Source organism: Miscanthus floridulus, chromosome 7 (genome assembly GCF_019320115.1).
Source record: "Miscanthus floridulus cultivar M001 chromosome 7, ASM1932011v1, whole genome shotgun sequence".
Lineage (NCBI taxonomy): Eukaryota > Viridiplantae > Streptophyta > Magnoliopsida > Poales > Poaceae > Miscanthus > Miscanthus floridulus.
Window position 1 is genome coordinate 52,520,499 of NC_089586.1, and position 21,554 is coordinate 52,542,052.

Sequence of the window (21,554 nt, forward strand, 5' to 3'; positions counted from 1 at the left end):
CAGCAAAAACAAAACTACGGTAAAGTAGAAGCAATAGATTGATGGCTTACCTCTACCCTAGGTCGGCACAAAGATCGGCTTCCCTAGACGGCGTCTGTGCTATGGCATGAAAGAGAAGAGTCACGGGAAAATGTCGTGGTGAAGCGTGCAAAGGAGGAGACGTGTGTGGGGAAACTCCACATGTAGATGCTTTGCCGCTTTGGGTCTAGTCATCTCTAGTTGATGCTTTGCCGCCGTTAATAGTGGATATTCGTCTCATCTCATCCTGATGGATGCTTTGCCACCACGGCTTCATCTCCAATGTCGTCAACCATTGCGTTGATGTAATCTTCCTTTACAGGTCCCGTCGATTATGGTTCCGAGGTGGAGGGTCCTTTTCCAGTCGCCTCTTCTTTATCTTGTTGCTTTGGGTCGGTCCAGGTTTCTAACCACTAGCTTTGTGGTTTGTAATCTACGCTACGGGGACCTCTCGTAGCTGCGTTATATAATTCTCTTCCTCTTAATGAAACATGTGCTCAGACATGTTTACATAACAACTGAATAAATTCAAGACTCATCATAACATGGTAGTACTCAAGAACAATTCTTGACGCAGGAGCAAGGAAACTCGAGGCAAATCAAGTACCCTATGAATAGTTACATAGTGTAGCTGGTTGGATTTATTGTGGTGTAACCTGTCGGTTTGGATTTTGTTGATCCCAAGATCTATTGAGTGCATCTTTTAGTGTTAGACGACAAGCCTCTCAGTAGCAAAACACTTATGGTAACTTTATCAACCTTGAGATCTACCGGCACCGGTGGATTCAATGGCAAGTATCATTCTAATCCTAAAGTTTCACTGGAAACACAACAGCCTAATTGTTAGAAACATTTGTATTATCATTTGTGGAGTTCGACCAGTTATTGGATTACATTGAACTATGACATCGTCGTGAGGGTGTCATAGACTCGATTTGGTTGATCTCGGTTCAATAGCAATCATAATATCCAACAAGGTTATTATTGTATTAGCAATAACTCATGCAACCATTATTGTACGTTTACATTCACTAGTACAGAAATAAGTTATCCTCTCGATTGGGAAACCCCTTCAGTCCCGGTTTTTCAACTGGGAGCACGAATCCGGGACTAAAGGGCCCCTCCTTTAGTCCTGGTTTCTCGTCTTTAGTTTCTGTTGGTAATACCAACTGGGGCTAAAGAGGCCTCCTGGCCTGGCCACGTGGGCCGGCCCTTTAGTCCCGGTTGGTACCAACCAGGACTAAAGGTTTTCTTTTTTTTTCTTTTTTTGTTTCTATTTTCAATTGATGATTCATTTTGGTTTTCGAATAGGTTTTCGAATACGCATTCTACGCTGCTAATAATATACGTATTCTACACGCTTATAACGTTCGAACATTTTGTACAAACTAAAGTATGAAACTAACGTATATATTACATGCATATACATATATTGTACATTATTTTATGTACATATAATATGTATATATATATTACAAATAAAGCTTGGATTGTATATTCTATCATATCCTTGGGATAACAAATTCACTCCATCTGGTTTGGATTCCATGTTTCGTTCAAGTCATTGTTGAACTCGCCGGCGGGGTTTAAGACCTGGTCATTAAGAAATTCTGCTATGGTCTCTTGAATTGCTTTTGGTTGGTCATGTTGTATGACTTTTTCCTTCAACCATAGAGTCTTCAATAAAAGTTAAAGGAAAAGTATTAATATATATATATATATGTGTTGGTCACGTGATTACTTATATATACGAGCAATAAAAGAAATTGTAAATATATGAATATATTTATATAACGTACTTTGATGATCTCTTTAGAAGTTCTTTTTTAGTACGTCATGATGAACTCGCAAACATAGTATCCATAGTAGTTCACTACTGGAAACTCGGTTTTCTCTGTGCGTGCGAAAACACACAGGAAAATACGAATCCCGTCAGAAAAATATTTTTCTGACGGTGTACCCTCAGAAAAATACCCACAGAAATATGATGACAGAAAAATTCAATTGTTCTGTGTGTTCGCCGTCAGAAACAATTTTTCTGTGGGTGTTACACGCACAGAAAAATTGCGTTAGCCCAGATTAATTTTAAATACTGTGTGCGTTAATCCTCACAGAAAAAGGAAAAGCCCGACAGAAAAATGATTTTTCTATGGGTGTTACACGCACAGAAAAATTGCATTAGGCAGATTAAATTTAAATGTTGTGTCAGTCTCGGTTAACGCACAAAAAAATAAAAGAACCACCGACAGAAAAAAAAAAACCTTAACCATGCAGCAAATATGGACTGTCCATACTGTAATTTCATCACAACATAATAGATAGCATACATATAAAGATCCAAATGTTCAGCACATTCATTAATGGCATCCGGGCTACATATAGATGATGTCCAAATGGTCCGGCATCAATACATTCAAAAGTATTACCATCTCATCTCAACAGTTTAAGTCTCAGTCAAGATGAGTAAAGTACAAGCATGCATCATTGAGTCATATTATAGCTAAAACTAAAACTAAAACTAAAACTAGAGCTAAAACTAAAGCTAACACAACCATCACATTATCGATGCATGATCGCCATTGTTGTCGGAACCTTAATTGTTGTCAAGGTTTGCAGCATGAAGATCCCCATTGGTGTGGCTGCAACATTGAACCAGTATAAGCAATCAATAGTCAGGATAAGTTAAATGGCCTGCTTGTGATAATACTTACAGCATGAGCACCCATTGGTGGAAATCCAGCTGACTTAGGGATGGATCCAACAAGCGGACCATTGGTAGGTGGAGGTGCTCTCGCTTCATTGGTAGGAGCAGCACAAGAGTGATCAGTAAAGAGTGTCTTGATGTCAGGGTTTGGTCTGGGGTTCTTGCAGAGCTGATGTTGCCAGTTCAGACTGAAAGGCATTAGAAAGAAAGAAATAAAGCCCAGTTAGCCTCACCTTTTACATGCACGAAATGTGCTTCTGGAAGCACCGTTAGACTTGCAGGCATAACAAGTAGAGAAATCCCAATTGTTGCATGTATGGATACGACCTTACAATAAGGAAAAAAAAGGATGGTATCTGCTATAACATAAGCATCTAAAGCTAGAGCTGCTATAAAGTGATAAAATTTCTTTGCACATTGTCGATAAAAGCTGGTTACTTGGGATAAACAGGTAGAGATGTCCAAATCACATGAAAACAGTCCCAAAAGAACCATATCAAGAAGATTCTGTAGCGCTGGACAACCAGGAGCAATAAAATTCCAACAAGTCAAATGAACAAAGGAAGCATCGACAAGTAGCAGTTACGTGATTGAACTATTTGATTTATATCAGTTGTGCACATAAAAATTAAATTCTACCATACAATCTAATTGAATTGATACCAAAAAGCACCATAGAATTTCTGTTCACAAATTGCATTCCTGATATTTTAAGGAAGTCAATATGTGTTATTAAACATATCAAAATTAAACCATCAAAATCACATCTGCTCATTTTGCCTGTTGATCATCAATACACAATCACATCTGGATGCACCGGCCCAATGCACTATATATTTTGCTTCTGAAAGGAAAGTTACCATACCTAAAATTCTCCAAGGTCAGCAGCTGTGTTATCTCCTTGAACAGCTCCTCATTGAAGGAGGCGAACACCTTCAGATCCTTCACGAGAATCTCCACAGCCTTGGCCCTATCATGCCTGTGACACCGACAGCAAATTCAGCAAAAAATAAACATTGACAACAACAAGGGACCAAGAGTAGTGTAGTGATGAGTCGGTCACCTATCAAGGGCTTCGAGGTACTTCTGCTTGCGGATCTCAAAGAAGATCTTCATGGAGTAGCGGTTGTCCTCCAGCTTGGTGAAGCCGCTGAGGTACCTCTCCAACTCGTCCCACTCGCCGCCCTGCACGAGGTCCTCGAAGTGCTTCATGTTGAAGTAGAAGCCCGACTCCTGCTCCAGTCTGCACAGGCAACCACAAAAAGCATCAGAAATCCCAGCTCACCCAGCAAAGCAAGGCTAAGGTGCAGGACAATTCCACTGATTGGGGAGGCTGGAGCACTGAGAAGCCAACAGGCGAGGCAACTGTATCTGGACAACCAGCTGAAATGGATACTTGGGCTGATAAGGGTGCTAAAATGGATTCAGATGCAGGTGATGATAATTGGGAGAAGAAGTCCAACATTCCTGAGGCATCAAATAAAAATGACCCATGGGGCAAATCAGAAAGATGTCTAAAAAAATCTGTAGAATGCAATAACAGAAAGCTAACATGGAAAGATGTCTAAAAAAATCTGTAGACCAAAATAGATGCAGCAAAAGAGCCACAGTGCACTAGAAATCCATGATACCTTATAAGTGCATTGCTAGACCACATCATCGATTCAGATTTCAGAAACTTTGGTGTTGCATACATACTTATCCCATGGACAAGGTTAACTGACAGACCCAAGTCCCCGATACCCTACTGTATTGCAACAAATTCTAAAAATAAACTACACAGTAGTATAGAACACCAAGCAAGCACTAAAGTTGGTCATGCACACATGTATAGGTGGCGACATTCAAGAAAGAGGAGCCAAACCTGATCCAATCTGAACAAACATTCAAGTCCTAACTCTTAGCATCAATCGGAGCACAAATACAAGCTCAGATACAGGTGTCAGCTTAGCTAATATATTGAATTAAAAAAAGTCATGTTCTTCTACAAATAGCAATGCAAAAATCACAGAGCTCTATTGAACTGAGCTAATAGAAAAGAAACTATTGGTCATTCCAGATCCATTAGAGAGCAGTATGTCAAAAGCACGAGAACTACATATATTTCACCTGGAGCAAAAGAACAAGAGCAAAAGAACTCGAGAAATGGCTCAGATTTACCCATTATCAGCATGACAACTGCAACTTAATTTCACCTGGAACTTAATTTAATTCTCTCTCTCTAATGGGAATTGAACTGGCCACAGAACTGGTTGCTTGTACTGGTACAAGCCATCCTAGTTAAGCAGCAAACAGAACAAAATATCCCAAGTACCAGCTCATAAGGTGCTAAAGTGCAGAAGTTCTCTAATGGAAACTTGATTCATCACAGCCACTCAAAAGTAGTACAAAACAAAAAAAGTCACAAGGCATAGTTAGGGAAGGGGAGAGCAGCGCGGCACGAGACTGGGGTTTCATATCATCTCAGCTCCGCAAATATCACATATCAAAATGATTGATCAGGTTGATATATGCAAGATATTCAAGGTACTGTTTTCATAGCATCTCACCTGAAAAGCAACCAGGGTAACAAAACAAACAAGTTAAAATTGTATTTTAACTTTGCAGTAAAATCTTCTTATTACATTGCTCCCTCAAATTCAAATATAATGACATTATTTGAGTGGTCCATCCATGTATATTTCTTACATTACAGTAAATTATGTTAGTATAGTTCTACTTGTGATTTTCAAAGATGTCAAGTTACTGATAAAAGACAATGAAGAGCTCCCATTTGGATCAAACTGACAGCTCATTGCTCATATATGTTCAAGAAATATTTGATGCACTACTAATCGTGAATTATGTTAGTATAGTTCTACTTGTGATTTTCATGAATCAAAATGGCAGTGCAGTTTCTAAATACAACAAATCAGAGGTGCTACTACTACTTTTTTGTATTTGCTGTCCTCAAAGGATCAAAGTGTTATATGCACACTGCAATTACTTTTTTGTATTTGCTGTCCTCAAAACATAGCTCTCCATTCTGTGTCCTCTCAAGACAAATCTCTCGTCTATAACCACACGTACGGAGATCTTATGTCAATCCTGTGTTCCTCACACTTTGGCCATCTTTTACATGTAAATCCAACTGTCGGACCATTTTAACAGTGACAGCGATAACCTATTTGAGGTTAAATATTGGTTTTATTAACTAGTGCCCACTCATTGATTATTTTTTTACCAGCTATGCTAGAGATGGTTTTACAAGTAAACAGGTGGCTAACAGAATACTGTAAGAAAGGAGGCACGATTTATTTGCTAACACTCAAATAAAGTAAGTGCAGAATACTCACATAGGAGGCAATCGTTGGTAAACTTTATATTGTGTGCATTCGACAAATCAGTTCAGGATCCAATTGTCCGCTGCTGTAACTGGATGGTACAGCAGAAATTTCCTGCCTTCCTATCCACTCTTCACCTGGCATGCTCTTGTACTCCTCATCCCCGAAATCTGGCATTGCTTTGGCCTTCTTGTCCCAAGGGTTCCAAACAACTGCAAAACGAAAAGGCCAACATCCATAATAGTTTAAAACCCAGAATTTCACAAATCAACATTGTAATTGAAGAATAAAAAAAGGTCCTAATAACTCCTAACTCACCAACATCAGGAAGTCCCTCTTTCCTCAAAACAAATGTTCTTTTCTTCTCGTGGTCAATGATCACAATCTTTGGCGGAGCACTCAAATATACCTTGTCCACCTTACTCAAAAAACAACATACAAATGTAATTAGAGTTTCATTGGTACAGAAATGGCGTCAAACCATGAAATTTAGCAGAACACAAGCTTACTTCAGACTCAAATACAACTGCATCTCCTTGTTCAGTACAACGATTCTTGGATTGCAAGTTGTCAAGATAGTCCAAGGTCTCCAAACCTTCAACCCTCACTTCACTGAATGCAAAAACATGTTTCAGGGAATGGGAACTGAAAGTAGTCAATGGTCCATGTAAATCTATCTGATGATACGACAAACAAGGCAAATCACAAGAGATCTCGACCAGGAGAAAGTCCTAAGCCACGACCTAAGGAGGAAGCAGTCAGACACGTAGCTCACCGGCGGCAACGGCGGTGGCGCAGGTGGTCTTCCCTCGCGGCTGTCCTCCCCTTCTTCCAGTCCGGTCGGCCCAGAGTAGGTGGAGGGCCGGACATGGAAGTGGCGTGGTGGCGGGCTCCTCCAGATCCGCCGTTGCCGGCTTCAAAAGTGGGCCCGCTTGCCGGCACTGGCCGCGCCCGAGACACCGTGCGCAGGAGAGGCGGCGCCGGCACCGGATCTGGGGCAAGCGGTGGCCAGCGGCGCGACGCGGCGGGAGGGGCCGCTCGCCAGGACAGGCCGCGCTCGGGGTGCCATGCGCTGGAGGGGCTGGGCGACGACAGATCTGGGGCAGGCGGCGCGTCGGGCTGGGGCGATGGCGGACTTGGGCAGCGGCGGCTGGCGCGCCGGGATACCCGAGGAGCGGCGGCTGGCGCGCCGGGATACCCGAGGAGCGGCGGCGGGCGGCGGGCGCTGGACCTGGAGCTGGGAGCAACGGGATGAGGTGGGAGCGGTGGACCTGGAGCCGGGAGCGACGGGACTACGGGAGCGGCGGACTTGCGGAGTTCGGCCTCTGGCGGCGCGTTTGAGATAGGGTTGGGTGGCGGCCGCGGAAGGATTTACTTTTAGGGTTTGTTTTTTCACTCTCTTTTCTATTCTATACCGCGCGAAGGCAGGCGCCAATGACGAAAATAGGGCGCGACGAATCCATTCCTGTGCCTGCGTCGTTTTTTCTGTGAGTTAAAAAAAAACCCACAGAATAATTGCTATTTCTCTGTGGGTATGCATTGTTTTTCTGTGTGTATTGTCACGCACAGAAAAATAACTCAATTATTCTGTCGGTTTTTTGATATTTCTGTGGGTATTTTTTTGATACCGACAGAAAAATTATAAATTTTTTGTGTGTTCTGAGAAAAACGCACAGAAAAAATAATCACCCTCAGAAATATTCGAGTTTCCAGTAGTGGTTGGTCCCCTGTTCTTGCCTCAGAACCCACTTTTATGAGAAAAAAGATCCGGTGAATTGAAAGCATGCATGGTGTTAATTGAATTATATATATATAAATGTAGCTAGTACTTACTTTATATGCGATTACATCCAGTGGCGCTTTGCAATATTTCATGTGGTGTTCCTCAATAAAACTTTTCCAAACACTGCGCCCAATAAAATAAAAAATTAATTTGGCCTTTAATAATTATTGCAGTTAAGAGATCGGGGTATATATAGTTGCTAGAGAGACCAAATTACCCTTGGATAATATCTATCATGTCTGGGTACTCTGTTTGCTCTTTTCTTAACGAGTCTAAGATGCTCAACCGACTATTGGCCATATCGATGACCATCAATATCAAGTGATTGCTGCATATGTTTTTATACACAAATATGATCGACATTAACTAGAGTCAGTATATATATATATATATATATATATATATATATATATATATATATATATAGCTATAAAATAACTTATTCTGTAGCTACTTTGAGTTATGATAATTACTATATTAATTTACAAGATTATAGTAACTCCTTACTAAGTGGATTACTATAACGTTATGGTAAATATCCCCATGTGTTATAGTAACCCAACTATCATAAATATGTATTGACATTATTGTAAATTAGTATATAAAATTATCGTAAATGAAGATGGCTATAAAATAACTTATTTTGTAGCTAGCTACTGAATATACTCTTCCTATATATATATATATGGGAGATAGCTTAGCTAGTAAACAAATAATTGAACAAATGTCCATACGATCGACATTAATTATTTAACACTCACTTGAAGTTGTAGGGAAAGAGTATGTCCTTATTTTGTTGGTTCACTAAGAACCTCATGAGATTTTTCTCGAGTTCAGCTTTCCATTCAGGCGGGGGATTAGGGTGTTTGAATAAGACATTTGGATCAACGAAACCAACATTATTATCTTTTCTCTTTCTGAGTTCTGTCATCTCATATCTGCATATATAAAAATATAGTGTGAGGATATATAATTTATATATATACATGTAGCTTTATATATATACACTTTAATAGTAGAAAATAATCACACTTACAGACAATAGCAGCTAATGAGACTTTTGTCGAGAGAGTCCAGGTGGCATAGTTGGTGTAATTCTAAAAACTTAACATATATAAGTCATCGTCACAGAAGTAATGTTGGTTTCTAACTCTAACAGAAACAAAGGTCTCTCCCCGTTCACACGTCGCCATGTATCACTTGTTTAGCAGGTACATTTGCGTACCCAGTTCACCTAAGGCCTCAGGGTTGTATAGACTCTTTGGATGTTTAAATTTCTTCCAATGATCCACTTTTGTAGCAGATGATCCTTCAGCGAACACTTGGGGAAGGTCCAAACCAGTATCCTCGTAAAACCGAACTAGGTCCTCAAAATCGACGTACAGTAAGTCTAAGTTTGAACCATATTCATTACGAATGATAAGAGGGGGGACTGATTGTTGCGATTGTTGTCCGGGTTGTGCAACACCTTTCCCTACTCTAGCCTTTTTCTACGCCACCTCAAATGACTTGGTGAGAGAGCGCTCGTAGTCTGATTTTGGCAGGGTCTTTTGAGATTCCCACTTTTTTTGGTCCCCTTTCTTTCTTAGAAGATCTGGAGGTAGCTAGAAGTACGGTTTCTCCCTCGCTTCTCGTTGCTTTCTTACTTTTTCGAAGAAACTGTTCACATTTTTTTGTACTATAGCATTTAATTCCTTTTCACTTTTCTCATAAGACAATTTTTGGGGAATAACTAGATTAGAGGAGGCTTTCTTCTTTGCCAGCTGGTGGGCCAACTGCTTCTTTTGCGGGGTGGACCTCTTAGGAGCTGGCTGCTTCTTGGTCATTAAGGGAGGCGGGGTAGCTGTTGGAGACCTCCTTGGAGGCGTTGGAGACCTCCTTGGAGGTGGCGGCGGTGGCGGCGTTGCATAATCATTGCTCGGAGCACTATGATGATATGAAGATTGAATAATTGGACTTAGGTTCGTGGAGGCCCTGCTGTGTGGGTACAAAAAAGAATAATTAGGTATAAAAAATTATTATTATTAATCATGCATGCTAATAGAAAATTAGTGAAAAATTGTTTTGTTCACTTTTGTCCGCACCTATTGTCTGGCAGTTGAGGAAGCGGCGGTGGACTAGAGACCCCGAGAATAATGATGTAGCACTTGCGCCGTAGTATGAATGTCTTCTCTACTTCTCCTAGAGTCTTCTCTCTATCAGCTCCTGGAATGTCAAGAGCCAAATCACTAAAACCTTTGTTAACTCTATCCGCTGAGACGCTAACATATCCAGGTGGTATTATTGCTCCATGGATTCTTGGTGTCTTGGTAGGATCTGAAGGAGAAAAAACACTGAGAGCCACCATGATTGTAGCATTCCCTTTTGGAATATGTTGCTCACATGATGTAAACGGTGCGGTGATGTCATCCATGGGGAAACATAGCATTGCGTCATCTTGATTTGGCAACTCCGTGGAAGCGCAGCTGCTTTTCAACTTATCAGGGGGGCTAATATTAATGTTGATTCCTAGATCTAATGCCTGCCTTTGGGCACTCATTGCTATTTGCACTTACTTTATGATTTCCTCCTGCATTCTAGCTTGCATGTCTTTTTCGCGCTCCTGTGCTTGAAGCAACACCTCTCGTGACTCATGAACATATTCCTCCAACCTACTGATCCGCGCTGCTTTCTCATCCTTCCTTCTCTACCGGCTTCTGTAGGTATCTCTATCATTAGGGAAATCATACTCCCAAGAAATGTTCCGTCCTAAACCTCTCGTTCGGCCACTGTGTTCAGCAGTCCCGATGGCATACGTCAGTTCATCCTTCTCTCTATTGGGCCTGAATGCACCAATAGCTTTAGCTTGTAGAGCATAAGAAAATCTTTGTGTTGCTCTTTTGAGTTTTGGGCCATGAACCAGCTTCTCAGTATCTAGGTCCAGTCTTCCCCCATGAGCAAAATCCAATTCTTCGCGTGTTTGGACCAATTGAGTGATTCTGGTGTGATACCCTTGGCAAGAATGTCCGCTTCTATTTTTTCCACTTGGGAATGGCAGTCGCGTAGCCACCTAATCCCATGCCATGGTGTATACCTTCTATTGGGCATTCTCTTGGTTCATTCTCACCCATTCCTCACCCTCTTCCGATGTCTTATACTATACAAAATCATTCTAGTAGGGCCTCAACTTCGTGAGCGGGCCCCTAGTATTGAAATTGGACGTTAGGTTCTTCTTGACGTATTTCGTGTATAGGGATTTCTTCCAAGTCTGGAATTGTGTGGCCATCTTCTTCATAGCCCACTTTCCATCTAGCTCCTTCAATTCATCATCATTGATATCATCATAATCATCCGCTTGCAACGTGAAATGTTGACGGATATCATCCCAAATTAAATTCTTATCAAGATCAGAGACAAAACTAACATGAGGCTCGTTGATCTTTTGCTTCCATTCACGGGCACTGATCGAAAGTCTGTCCCTTACAAGATACCCACAGTGTTGCATGAATTTCTTTGCATATGGACCAAGTGGTTCGCCTGTCTTGATATTGAATTCCGATATTATGTAGCGCCCCTCCAATGGCTTTTTTGGGCCTCGAATATTTTTGCTTTTTACCGTTGTGGTCGTCGATCCAGAGGGCTACGTATAAAAAAAGAATAAATAAATATCATGTTTACACATAATAGATGATAGATATTCAAATATATATATAATATTCAAATATATATATAAATATATATACTTCGCCAGTATTTTCTTGCAGAATATTTTTTGGTTATTTTCAAGAGCCAGGTATTGACTACCGTCATCTACATCCTGCTGGTCACCATCGACAAATTGAGTGTCAGTGTTGATAATATCCGTCATTTCTTCATCCATGTTGTCTCTCGGGGCAGCCATCTAGCTTTTACACCACTAGATATATCTATAAAAAATAAAAACCATATATCTATAAAATGGATCGAGTCATGTGCTTAAAATTAATTAAATAACTACACTCAAAATTCAAGTATCCAAAGCATAACTTTGATTTCTTATTTTCTAGAAATATTTATTGGCAAGTGATATATATATAACAAATATATATATATATATATATATAACAATATAAATTTAAAACTCTCTAATATGTATAACAAATATATATATATATAACAATACAAATTTATAACTCTCTAATATGTATGTATAACAAATTTATATATATAATAATATAAATTTATAACTCTAATATATATGTATAACAAATTTAGATGTATGTATAACAATTCGGTGAAGTAGCATAAAAATTGACCCACGATTCGGTATACAAATAGTATAAATTTGCTTTTTTGGATTAAATATTAGTTTAATGTCTTACAGTATTGTTATCTTAACGTGTGATCCGTGTGTTTTTAGTACAAAAGTTTAGTTGTCCCATAGCAATGGACGGGCACACTACCTAGTACTTATGATATTCGTATTATCCGTTTGTATTCAATCCAGTTTTAAAAACAGCAGTGGTACATTTTGGCCATGGCGGTGCTCCACAACCAGTGTACCCATATACACAAAGAAAGAAGATGGATCTATGGCATAGTGGAGCAGCATGCCACGGTCATGGCGCAGTAGGCATAAGAGTCAGCTCGATGGCTCAGCGCAAAATCGCACAACAAAAATCGAAGAGCCATATCCCATTACAAGATTGCCGGCACGAGGGCTCGGCACATGCATCCATCCGATTACAAAAGGGGTAATAAGAAGAAAAGGCAGTCATCGTGGTGGCTTGGTGCAAATATAGGGACGGTGGAGATTTGCCATTCGATCGTCGAATTAGGCGATGCTAGTTCGCGGTGCGCCTTGGCGTCGGGCTCAGCCATTTGGGACGTCGGGGGAGTTGTCAAGGGGGTAGCTGATAGCTTGTGGACGGGGTGCCGTGTGGCCGAACTCAGGGTTCGGATCGACGTAGACGTGCTCATGCTCCTCAGCGGTGGTGCTAGACTCGGGTCCGCCGGTCTCAGGGAAGATGAGACCCGCGGGACGGGAGGGGGTCTCGTCGCCGGCTCTAGGGCTCCTCATCCTCGGCGGTGCATCGGCTAGTGCGGCTCCTCCACTGCAGCGTCGAGCTCAGGCACGGGGAAGGTGCGGCAGCACTTCCACTGGCGTTGTCACCCGTCGTGCGGAGGTGGAGAGATGTCGAGGGTGACGAGGGCGGCGGTGATGAGGGCGGCGGCAGCGGTAGTGGCGATGGGTGACGAAGACGAAGAGTGAGGAGGAAGAAGAAACGACCGCCTTATATAGGGGAGGGACCTTTAGTCCTAGCTCCTGTAAACGCCCAGGACTACAAAACCTTTAGTCCCGGCTGGTATTATGAGCCGGGACTAAAGGTGTATTTTTGGCGCGCCGCAAAAAATGCAGCCCACCTTTAGTCCCGGGTGGTAGATCTACCCGGGACTAAAGTTGGGCTACAGTTTCACTTCCCACCCGTTTCAAGCTTCATTTATTTTTTATATATTTCTTTCTATAAAATGTTAAAGTCTTGTTAGTTGCACAGTAAATTAAATACAAGGCATAAAATTATTTTAAAAGAATATAGATTTACTTTTGCTTTATTGCACATAGGAAAATTGTGTGACCTAAAGTTTTTTGTTTTTTTATAAATATTGAAACATAATGTCATTAATAATTACTATTTCGTTAATGCAAAAATATTGTGTTTAATTTAAGTCATTAAAACTTTTGTTTTCGATTGGAAATTTGTTTTCACATCATTTTAACGTAAATCTTTTCATTTTTTCATCACTCATTGTCCAAAAGCGACATGAAAATCCCACCATCAAACACAAATTTAATCTGAACATAGAAAAAAGGAAACACCTAATAAACATCTCTGAATTCGCAATTATTACATAATACCTCTAATACACACTATTAAACATCACTACATATATCAAGCGGGCATAGTAGTGTACTTCTTCTTAACGTATATCCCTTGGTTATTCTCGCGCCGTAACCATGGAGTGTCCTCATCATTTAGCTGGATGCTTAGGTCTTTGTTCATTGTGAAGGGTGGAATTCGATCATCCTTTTCATAGTCTTCTGATATGTCTGACTTGTCTTCAATTCCGACGATGTTTCTTTTCCCTGAAAGAACTATGTGGCGCTTTGGCTCATTGATTGGGTCATTGTTGTTTTTCCCTCTCTTCGGTTTTGTAGACATGTCCTTAACATAGAACACCTAATTCACATCCTTGGCAAGGATGAACGGTTTGTCTTTGTACCCAATATTGTTGAGGTCCACGGTTGTCATTCCGTACTAGTTGTCGACTGCTACCCCGCCTCCAGTCGCCTTTACCCATTGGCACTTGAACAAAGGTACCTTAAAAGTAGGTGCATAGTTTAGTTCCCATATCTCCTCTATGTGGCCATAATATGTTTGCTTATTTCCAATAGGGTCGATGGCATCTATGCGGACACCACTATTTTGGTTGGTGCTCCTTTTATCTTGGGCTACTGTGTAAAATGTATTCCTATTTATCTTGTACCCTTTATATGTGAGGATATGCCATGATGGCTGCCTAGCCAACAAATACAGTTGCTCATCAATACTCTCATCACCCTAATATTCTTTTCGCAACCAGTCGCTAAAAGTTTCCATGTGCTGACGCGTAATTCAAGCTTCAAACTTCCCTAAAAACTCGGATCGGAGCAACTCTTTATGTGTCTCGATATACGGATCCACCAAGGAGGAGTTTTGAGAACTATGTAGTGTGCTTTATTAAAATAATTGTCCTGTGTACCAATATTTAGTTTCTTCCCTAGTGTCCCCTTTCCACTTAGTCTCCCCTCGTGTTGTGATTCATGAACACCAATCGGGTCAAGGTCGGGAATAAAGTCAACACAAAACTCAATGACCTCCTCTGTTCCATAGCCCTTGGCGACGCTTCCTTCTGGCCAAGCACGGTTGTGAACATATTTCTTTAGGACTCCCATGAACCTCTCAAAGGGGAACATATTGTGCAGGAACACAGGACCGAGAATGCTAATCTCCTTGACCAGGTGAACTAGGAGGTGTGTCATGATATTAAAGAAGGAAGGAGGGAACAACAACTCAAAGCTAACAAGACATTGAACCACATCATTCTGTAATTTAGCTAGATCCATTGGATCAATTGCCTTCTGAGAAATTACATTGAGGAATGCATATAGCTTCACGGTGGCTAGATATACATTTGGAGGTAGAATTCCTCTTAATGCAACTGGAAGCAATTATGTCATGAGCACGTGGCAGTCATGGGACTTTAAGTTTAGGAATTTCTTCTCTGGCACATTTATTATACCCTTTATATTCGAGGAGAATCTAGATGGTACCTTGATGCTTGCTAGGCATTCAAACATGCTTTCCTTCTCTTCTTTGCTAAGAGTGTAGCTAGCAGGACTTAAGTAATGGCATCCATCATATGTCTTATCTGGATGCAGGTTGTCTCATTCTTTCAAACACCGCAGGTCCTGTCATGCTTCAAGTGTGTCCTTAGGCTTCCCATACACACCCATGAAGCCTAGCAGGTTCACACAAAGATTCTTCATCATGTGCATCACGTCGATCGCGCTACGGACCTCTAGGACTTGCTAATAGGGTAGCTCCCAAAATATGGACTTCTTCTTCCACATGGGTGCGTGCCCATCGGCGTTGTTCGGAATAGGTTTGCTGCCATGTGCCTTTCCAAATACTACTTTCACATCCTTGACCATATTGAGTACATCCTCACCAGTTCGGTTGCCCAGCTTGGTCTGGTGGTCTGCCTTACCTTTAAAATGCTTGCCTTTCTTTCTTAGGGGGTGATTCACAGGAAGAAATCGACGATGGCCAAGGTACACGACCTTTCGACATTTTTTCAAGAATATACCTTTAATGTCATCAAAATAGTGCGTGCATGTATTATATCCCTTGTTTGATTGTCCTGAAAGATTACTTAGAGCAGGCCAATCATTGATTGTTACAAACAACAATGCTCGTAGGTTAAAGTGCTCCTATTTGTGCTCATCCCACACACGTATACCTGGTTTGTTCTACAAAAGTAGAAGTTCTTCAACTAGTGGCCTCAGGTACACATCGATGTCGTTGCCAGGTTGCCTTGGGCCTTGGATGAGCACTGGCATCATAATAAACTTACACTTCATGCATAACCAGGGAGGAAGGTTGTAGATACATAGAGTAACAGGCCAAGTGCTATGACTACTACTCTGCTCCCCAAAAGGATTCATACCATCTGTACTTAAAGCAAACCTTAAGTTTCTTGCGTCACTTGCAAACTCCGAGAATTCTCTATCGATTGCTCTCCACTGGGACCCATCAGCAGGGTGTCTCAACATATTGTCTACCTTACGGTCTTCTTTGTGCCATCGCAACAACTTTGCATGGTCTTTGTTTCTGAATAGACGTTTCAAGCGTGGTATTATAGAAGCATACCACATAATCTTGGCAGAGATTTTCTTCGTGGGACGTTCGCCCTCAACATCACCAAGGTCATCTCGCCTGATCTTATACCATGATGCATGACATACCGGGCATGCATCTGTGGGGGTATGGCCCCCAAGACATAGGCTGTGCCCCTAGGGGTGGCCCGACCCACAAGGTTAAGGTGTGCATGGTGCTGCTCGGTGTGCACCACAAGACATTATATAGTATCAAATAGGCTACTTTACTTGTAACCCTACCTCCTCCAGAGTATATAAGGAGAGGTAGGGGTCCCCTAGCAGATAGGATCTATCAGATCGGATCTACATACAAATCAATATAATACACCAAAGACACAGGACGTAGGGTATTACGTCGATCAGACGGCCTGGACCTGTCTAAATCGCTGTCTCTGCGCCTTGTGTCACCATACGGTTCCTGATTACGTGTACCCCCACCGACAAATCTACCATTGTGGGATACCCCTTGGCGGACTGCCAGCATATTCTGTCGACAGTTGGCGCACTAGGTAGGGGTGTGCGCTTGATCCATAGCGAGCCAGATGGACCTCAAATCGACAATGCGTTCTAGAGATCCATCCCGGTCCACGATGATGATTCATCGCTGCTACACCAGCCCCTGCGACAGCAGATCCAATCTTAGAACCACCTCTAAGGTTGTCTTCACCAACAACTCACCGCCCGCCAGGTGCTCACCGTCAACGTCGACAAGACAACGCCATAGTCGTCGACCAGACGCTCCGTCCAAAGCTAAGTCACGCTTTAATATTCTCCTAAATATTCTCCAATCTCCGTATATCGCCATGATGTTTCTCCGAATTGTTTTCTCCATATTTGCTTTTCAAATGATTTTCCAAACCCTCGAATAGTCCCGTTGATGCTCGGACGCCTCCAGAGACGATCCTATCTCTGGCTCCTCCCTACACGTGCTACAGGCTCCGCGCTCTGTGTTATGGGTGGTTGGCAACGGCTCCTTGGTCACGCTTGTTCCTCCTACACGTGCATAGGCTCTGCGCTCGATGTTATGGACTATGGGCTAGCTAGGGCTGGAGACTCAGCTATACACTAACTGTTCGGGTGGTTTATATTAAACATAAATATATTTTCACGCGAACTGATCGCCGAACTGCATATGCCGTTTCATCACCATTGCTGATTTTTCCCGGAGTTTATTTATTTGTACATCATGTACTACCCGTTCTACATGTTTGTATTGCAGGATCATCGTCTAGGTGATCGGACCACCTGGTGCTCGGACTTCTCCACCAATTAACTGGTCGGACCGCTTGGTTCATGGACTCCGTCGCAGACTAGTTGATCGGACTGTTCGCCGGTCATTTCTACTCAATGTTCACTTCGCCACCGACCAGTCGACCAGACTGTTCGTCGCTCGTGCTTCATCGCCAGTGACGTTGGTTACTCCTCGGCCCTCGGATTCTTCGTGCTCGAGGACTAAGTGGGCACACTTGACCACACGGACGTCGTCAGCTACGTCGGTGCTCAGACCTCGCCGCCTACACCGGGCACTCCTCGATGCTTGGACCTCACCACCTACGCCAAGGACTCCTCGGTGCTCGAACATCGCCGCCTACGCCAGGCACTCCTCGGTGCTTGAACCTCGCCACCTACACCAAGGACTCCTCGGTGCTCGAACATCACCGCCTACACCAGGGACTCCTCGCTCCTCAGTGCTCGGTCATCGCCAGCGACACCGAGGACTCCTCACTCCTCGTTGCTTGATCATCGCCAGCAACGCCGGGGACTCCTTGCTCCTCGGTGCTCGGACATCGCTAGCGACGCCGGGGACTCCTCTCTCCTCGGTGCTCGGTCATCGCCAGCAACGCCGGGGACTCCTCGCTCCTCGGTTTTCGGTCATCGCCAGCAACGTCGGGGACTCCTCGCTCCTCGGTGCTCGAACATCGCCAGCGATGTTGGGGGCTCCTCGCTCCTCGATGCTCGATCATCGCCAGCGACGTCGGGGACTCCACGCTCCTCGGTGCTCAGACATCGCCAGCGACGCCGGGGACTCCTCGCTCCTCGGTGCTCGGTCATCGCCAGCGACGCCGGGGACTCCTTGCTCCTCGGTGCTTGGTCATCGCCAGTGACGTCGGGGACTCCTCACTCCTCGGTGCTTGGTCATTGCCAGCGATGCCAAGGACTCCTCGCTCCTCGATGCTCGGACATCACCGCCTATGCCGGTCGCTCCTCGCTCCTCGGTGCTCGGTCATCGCCAGCGACGTCGGGGACTCCTCGCTCCTCGGTGCTCGGTCATCGCCAGCGACGCCAGGCACTCCTTGCTCCTCGGTGCTCCCTTGGTGGTCGGATCTTGCTATGTCTCATCGATGCACTAACAAGCTGCTCCATGCTATTTGGATCAGGGTGCTGATCTTGGGCAGCACGTCTGGGGTCTTGATATGCGCATGTCAGATGACGTCGACAATCTTTTAGACTTCTTTTCCTTTGACCCTGCTATAAGATTCATTCTTCATATTCCAGTAGGCTCGGGGACTAAGTGGGCACACTTCACCTTGCGGTGAATGTGCTTGTTCTCATCTTGAGGCTACGCCTGGAGACTGGCTGCCTGCTTGGCTGGTCTTCTACTTTCTAATCCTGGCACCATGTGACTACGTCACCTACTATTAGGCTCGAGGACTAGCTGTGAGGGTATGGCCCCCAAGACATGGGCTGCGCCCCCAGGGGTGGCCCGGCCCACAAGGTTAAGACGTGCACGGTGCTGCTCGGCGTGCACCGCAAGACATTGTATAGTACCAAATAGGCTACTTTACTTGTAACCCTACCTCCTCCAGAGTATATAAGGAGAGGTAGGGGTCCCCTAGCGGATAGGATCTATCAGATTGGATCTACATACAGATCAATATAATACACCAAAGACACAGGATGTAGGGTATTACGTCGATCAGATGGCCTGAACCTATCTAAATCGCTATCTCTGCGCCTTGTGTCACCATCCGGTTCCTGATTACGCGCACCCCCACCGACAAATCTACCATCGCGGGATACCCCTCGGTGGATTGCCGAGCATATTCTGTCGACAGCATCTAACTTCTCGTACTCCTCGCCACGGTAGAGGATGCAGTCATTAGGACATGCATGTATCTTCTGGATTTTTAATCCCAAAGGGCAGACTACCTGTTTTGCTTCGTATGTAGTGGCGGGCAATTCGTTATCCTTTGGAAGCATCTTCTTTTGGATTTTCAGTAACTCCCCAAATCCCTTGTCAGATACACTATTCTTTGCCTTTCATTGCAGCAATTCTAGTGTGGTACCCAACTTTTTCTGCACCGCATCATAAGTTTGGTATAGCAATTTCTTATGATCCTCTAGCATGCGCTCGAACTTGATCTTCTCCTTTTTCACTTTCACATTCTCTTTGTGCGTCACGAATGGCCTGACCAAGATCATCAGCGGGCTCATCTTCTGCCCCTACCTCTTCTTTAGCTTCCCCCATTGCAGTATCATTGAAGGCACCATATTCAGTAATAATGTCATCATCGTCCTATTGTTCTTCTTCACCTTCTTCCATTACAACCCCGGTTTTTCCATGCTTCGTCCAACAAATATAGTTTGGCATGAAACCCGACTTCAACAAGTGTGAATGAAGACTCCTTGAGCTAGCATATTCCTTCAAATTCTTACATATGGCACATGGGCAGCATATGAAACCATCACGTTTGTTTGGCTCGGCCACACATAAGAAAGAATGTACGCCTTCAATGAACTCTTGGGAGCGGCGATCAGCATTGTACATCCAATGCCGGCTCATCTGCATTACATGACATACATATCATATTAAAACCTAGAACATAATTAGTTAATTATACAACATGCATGCCACCACACAAGGTATTAATTTATGAAAGTCTCGCTACAATGTAGACAATCCCAACTACCACTAAAAAACTAAAGCTAAAATGCACTTCAGCAGTATAAGGATTTCACGACCAATCCCAACTAAAACAGACAGATCATGTGTTTGTTCAACATCTATGGGCTTCTTCCGCAGGATCACTGCCTCATCAGCCGCCGTAGCCGCCTGTGCAAGAGAGTTTTGCACGTGTTCAACATACTCTTCCTCCCAGTACCAGCCTGAACATCCAGTGCCATCCCACTGAAATTAAAACAAAAAATTAGAACTTTAATCACAATCATCATGAAAATAAGTATAAATTAACCATAATCATCAAATGCGACAAAATAACTCACATTGCGATCCGGATACTTGTAGAAGATATGGCCCTTGTTGGGACACTCCTTCCTCACCCGGTACTCCATTATAATCTTCTCCTCACACTTGCCGTATGCAATGAGAGGGAGGTCCGGCCTTAGTCGCTTTGGAACCCGATGAGAGGCCGAGGACCCGGAAGCAGTTGTCATCTACTCTCTATACTCATTTTGAATATAATATAAATTTCTTATTTTATAAACAAATAAAATTAAAAAACTCTAAAATTCTCTATATCTCTAAACCATGAAGTGTGCTATGCATGCTAGAAATGAAAGCTGAATACTACTTTTGAATAACTACTTTAACCTTCCTTCATCCAAATATGCAAACTTTAAAGTGCTTTTGAGCTTAAATGGCTTACAAATAAAAAAAATCCACCATAAAAAACCACATATATCTAGTCCACAAAATGAGATATGCTACTGATGAAACATGAGAGTATAAAGTTGGTAACCTTTAGAACCGAAGAATCGATGGAGGAATCGAAGAAATCTTGTGATTACCAGCGATGAGGAAGAAGAGAGGCCGGCGATGAAGCAAGAACACTGAGGTCGGAGTGGCTCGGGCTCGGAGAGAAAGAAGAGGTATATAAGAGGGGACCTTTAGTCCCGGTTGAAGACACCAACCGGGACTAAAGGTCCGTTTCTAGTTCCGGACGGAGCCTCCAGCCGGGAGTAGACTTTTACTCCCGGTTGGAGGGACCAACCGGGAGTAAAAGTTAACATTTAGTCCCGGTTGGTAGCTCCAACCGGGACTAAAGGTCCCATGCAGCAAAAGTCTGCCGCAGTAGCTATTGGGCAGGGTCCTTTAGTCCCGGTTGGAGCTACCAACCGGGACTAAAGGTTTCTTAGTCTCAGACGCGAAAAATACCGGGACTAAAGCCAAATTTCAAAGTGGATCAAAAGTCGTTTCTGTACTAGTGATTGGTACAACAAAATTACTGAAGATATAAACTGAACATATTTATATACACCATAAAAAATAAATTTAAACATATGACTGTACAATAGAAAGAATGGAAGATACAACTAAGACACATACAT

At 43.1% G+C, this 21,554-nt stretch overlaps 2 protein-coding genes across 2 annotated transcripts; both read right to left on the reverse strand.

Moving 5' to 3' along the window:
- Positions 1–2,445: 2,445 nt before the first annotated feature.
- Positions 2,446–4,003, reverse strand: LOC136466993 (protein TOPLESS-RELATED PROTEIN 2-like; the record flags this gene model as incomplete). Its single annotated transcript, XM_066465549.1, has 4 exons — positions 2,446–2,657; positions 2,730–2,910; positions 3,588–3,701; positions 3,786–4,003. Coding segments are annotated over 4 exons (549 nt in total), but the record flags the coding sequence as incomplete, so codon positions are not given.
- Positions 3,941–6,915, reverse strand: LOC136465519 (putative glucose-6-phosphate 1-epimerase). Its single transcript, XM_066464216.1, has 5 exons — positions 6,821–6,915; positions 6,555–6,657; positions 6,364–6,463; positions 6,058–6,257; positions 3,941–5,271 (listed from the first exon to the last, which is right to left on the reverse strand). The coding sequence occupies exons 1-4, from the start codon at positions 6,913–6,915 to the stop codon at positions 6,082–6,084; spliced, it is 474 nt and encodes a 157-aa protein (XP_066320313.1). The 3' UTR covers positions 3,941–5,271; positions 6,058–6,081.
- Between the last annotated feature and the right edge of the window lie 14,639 nt (positions 6,916–21,554).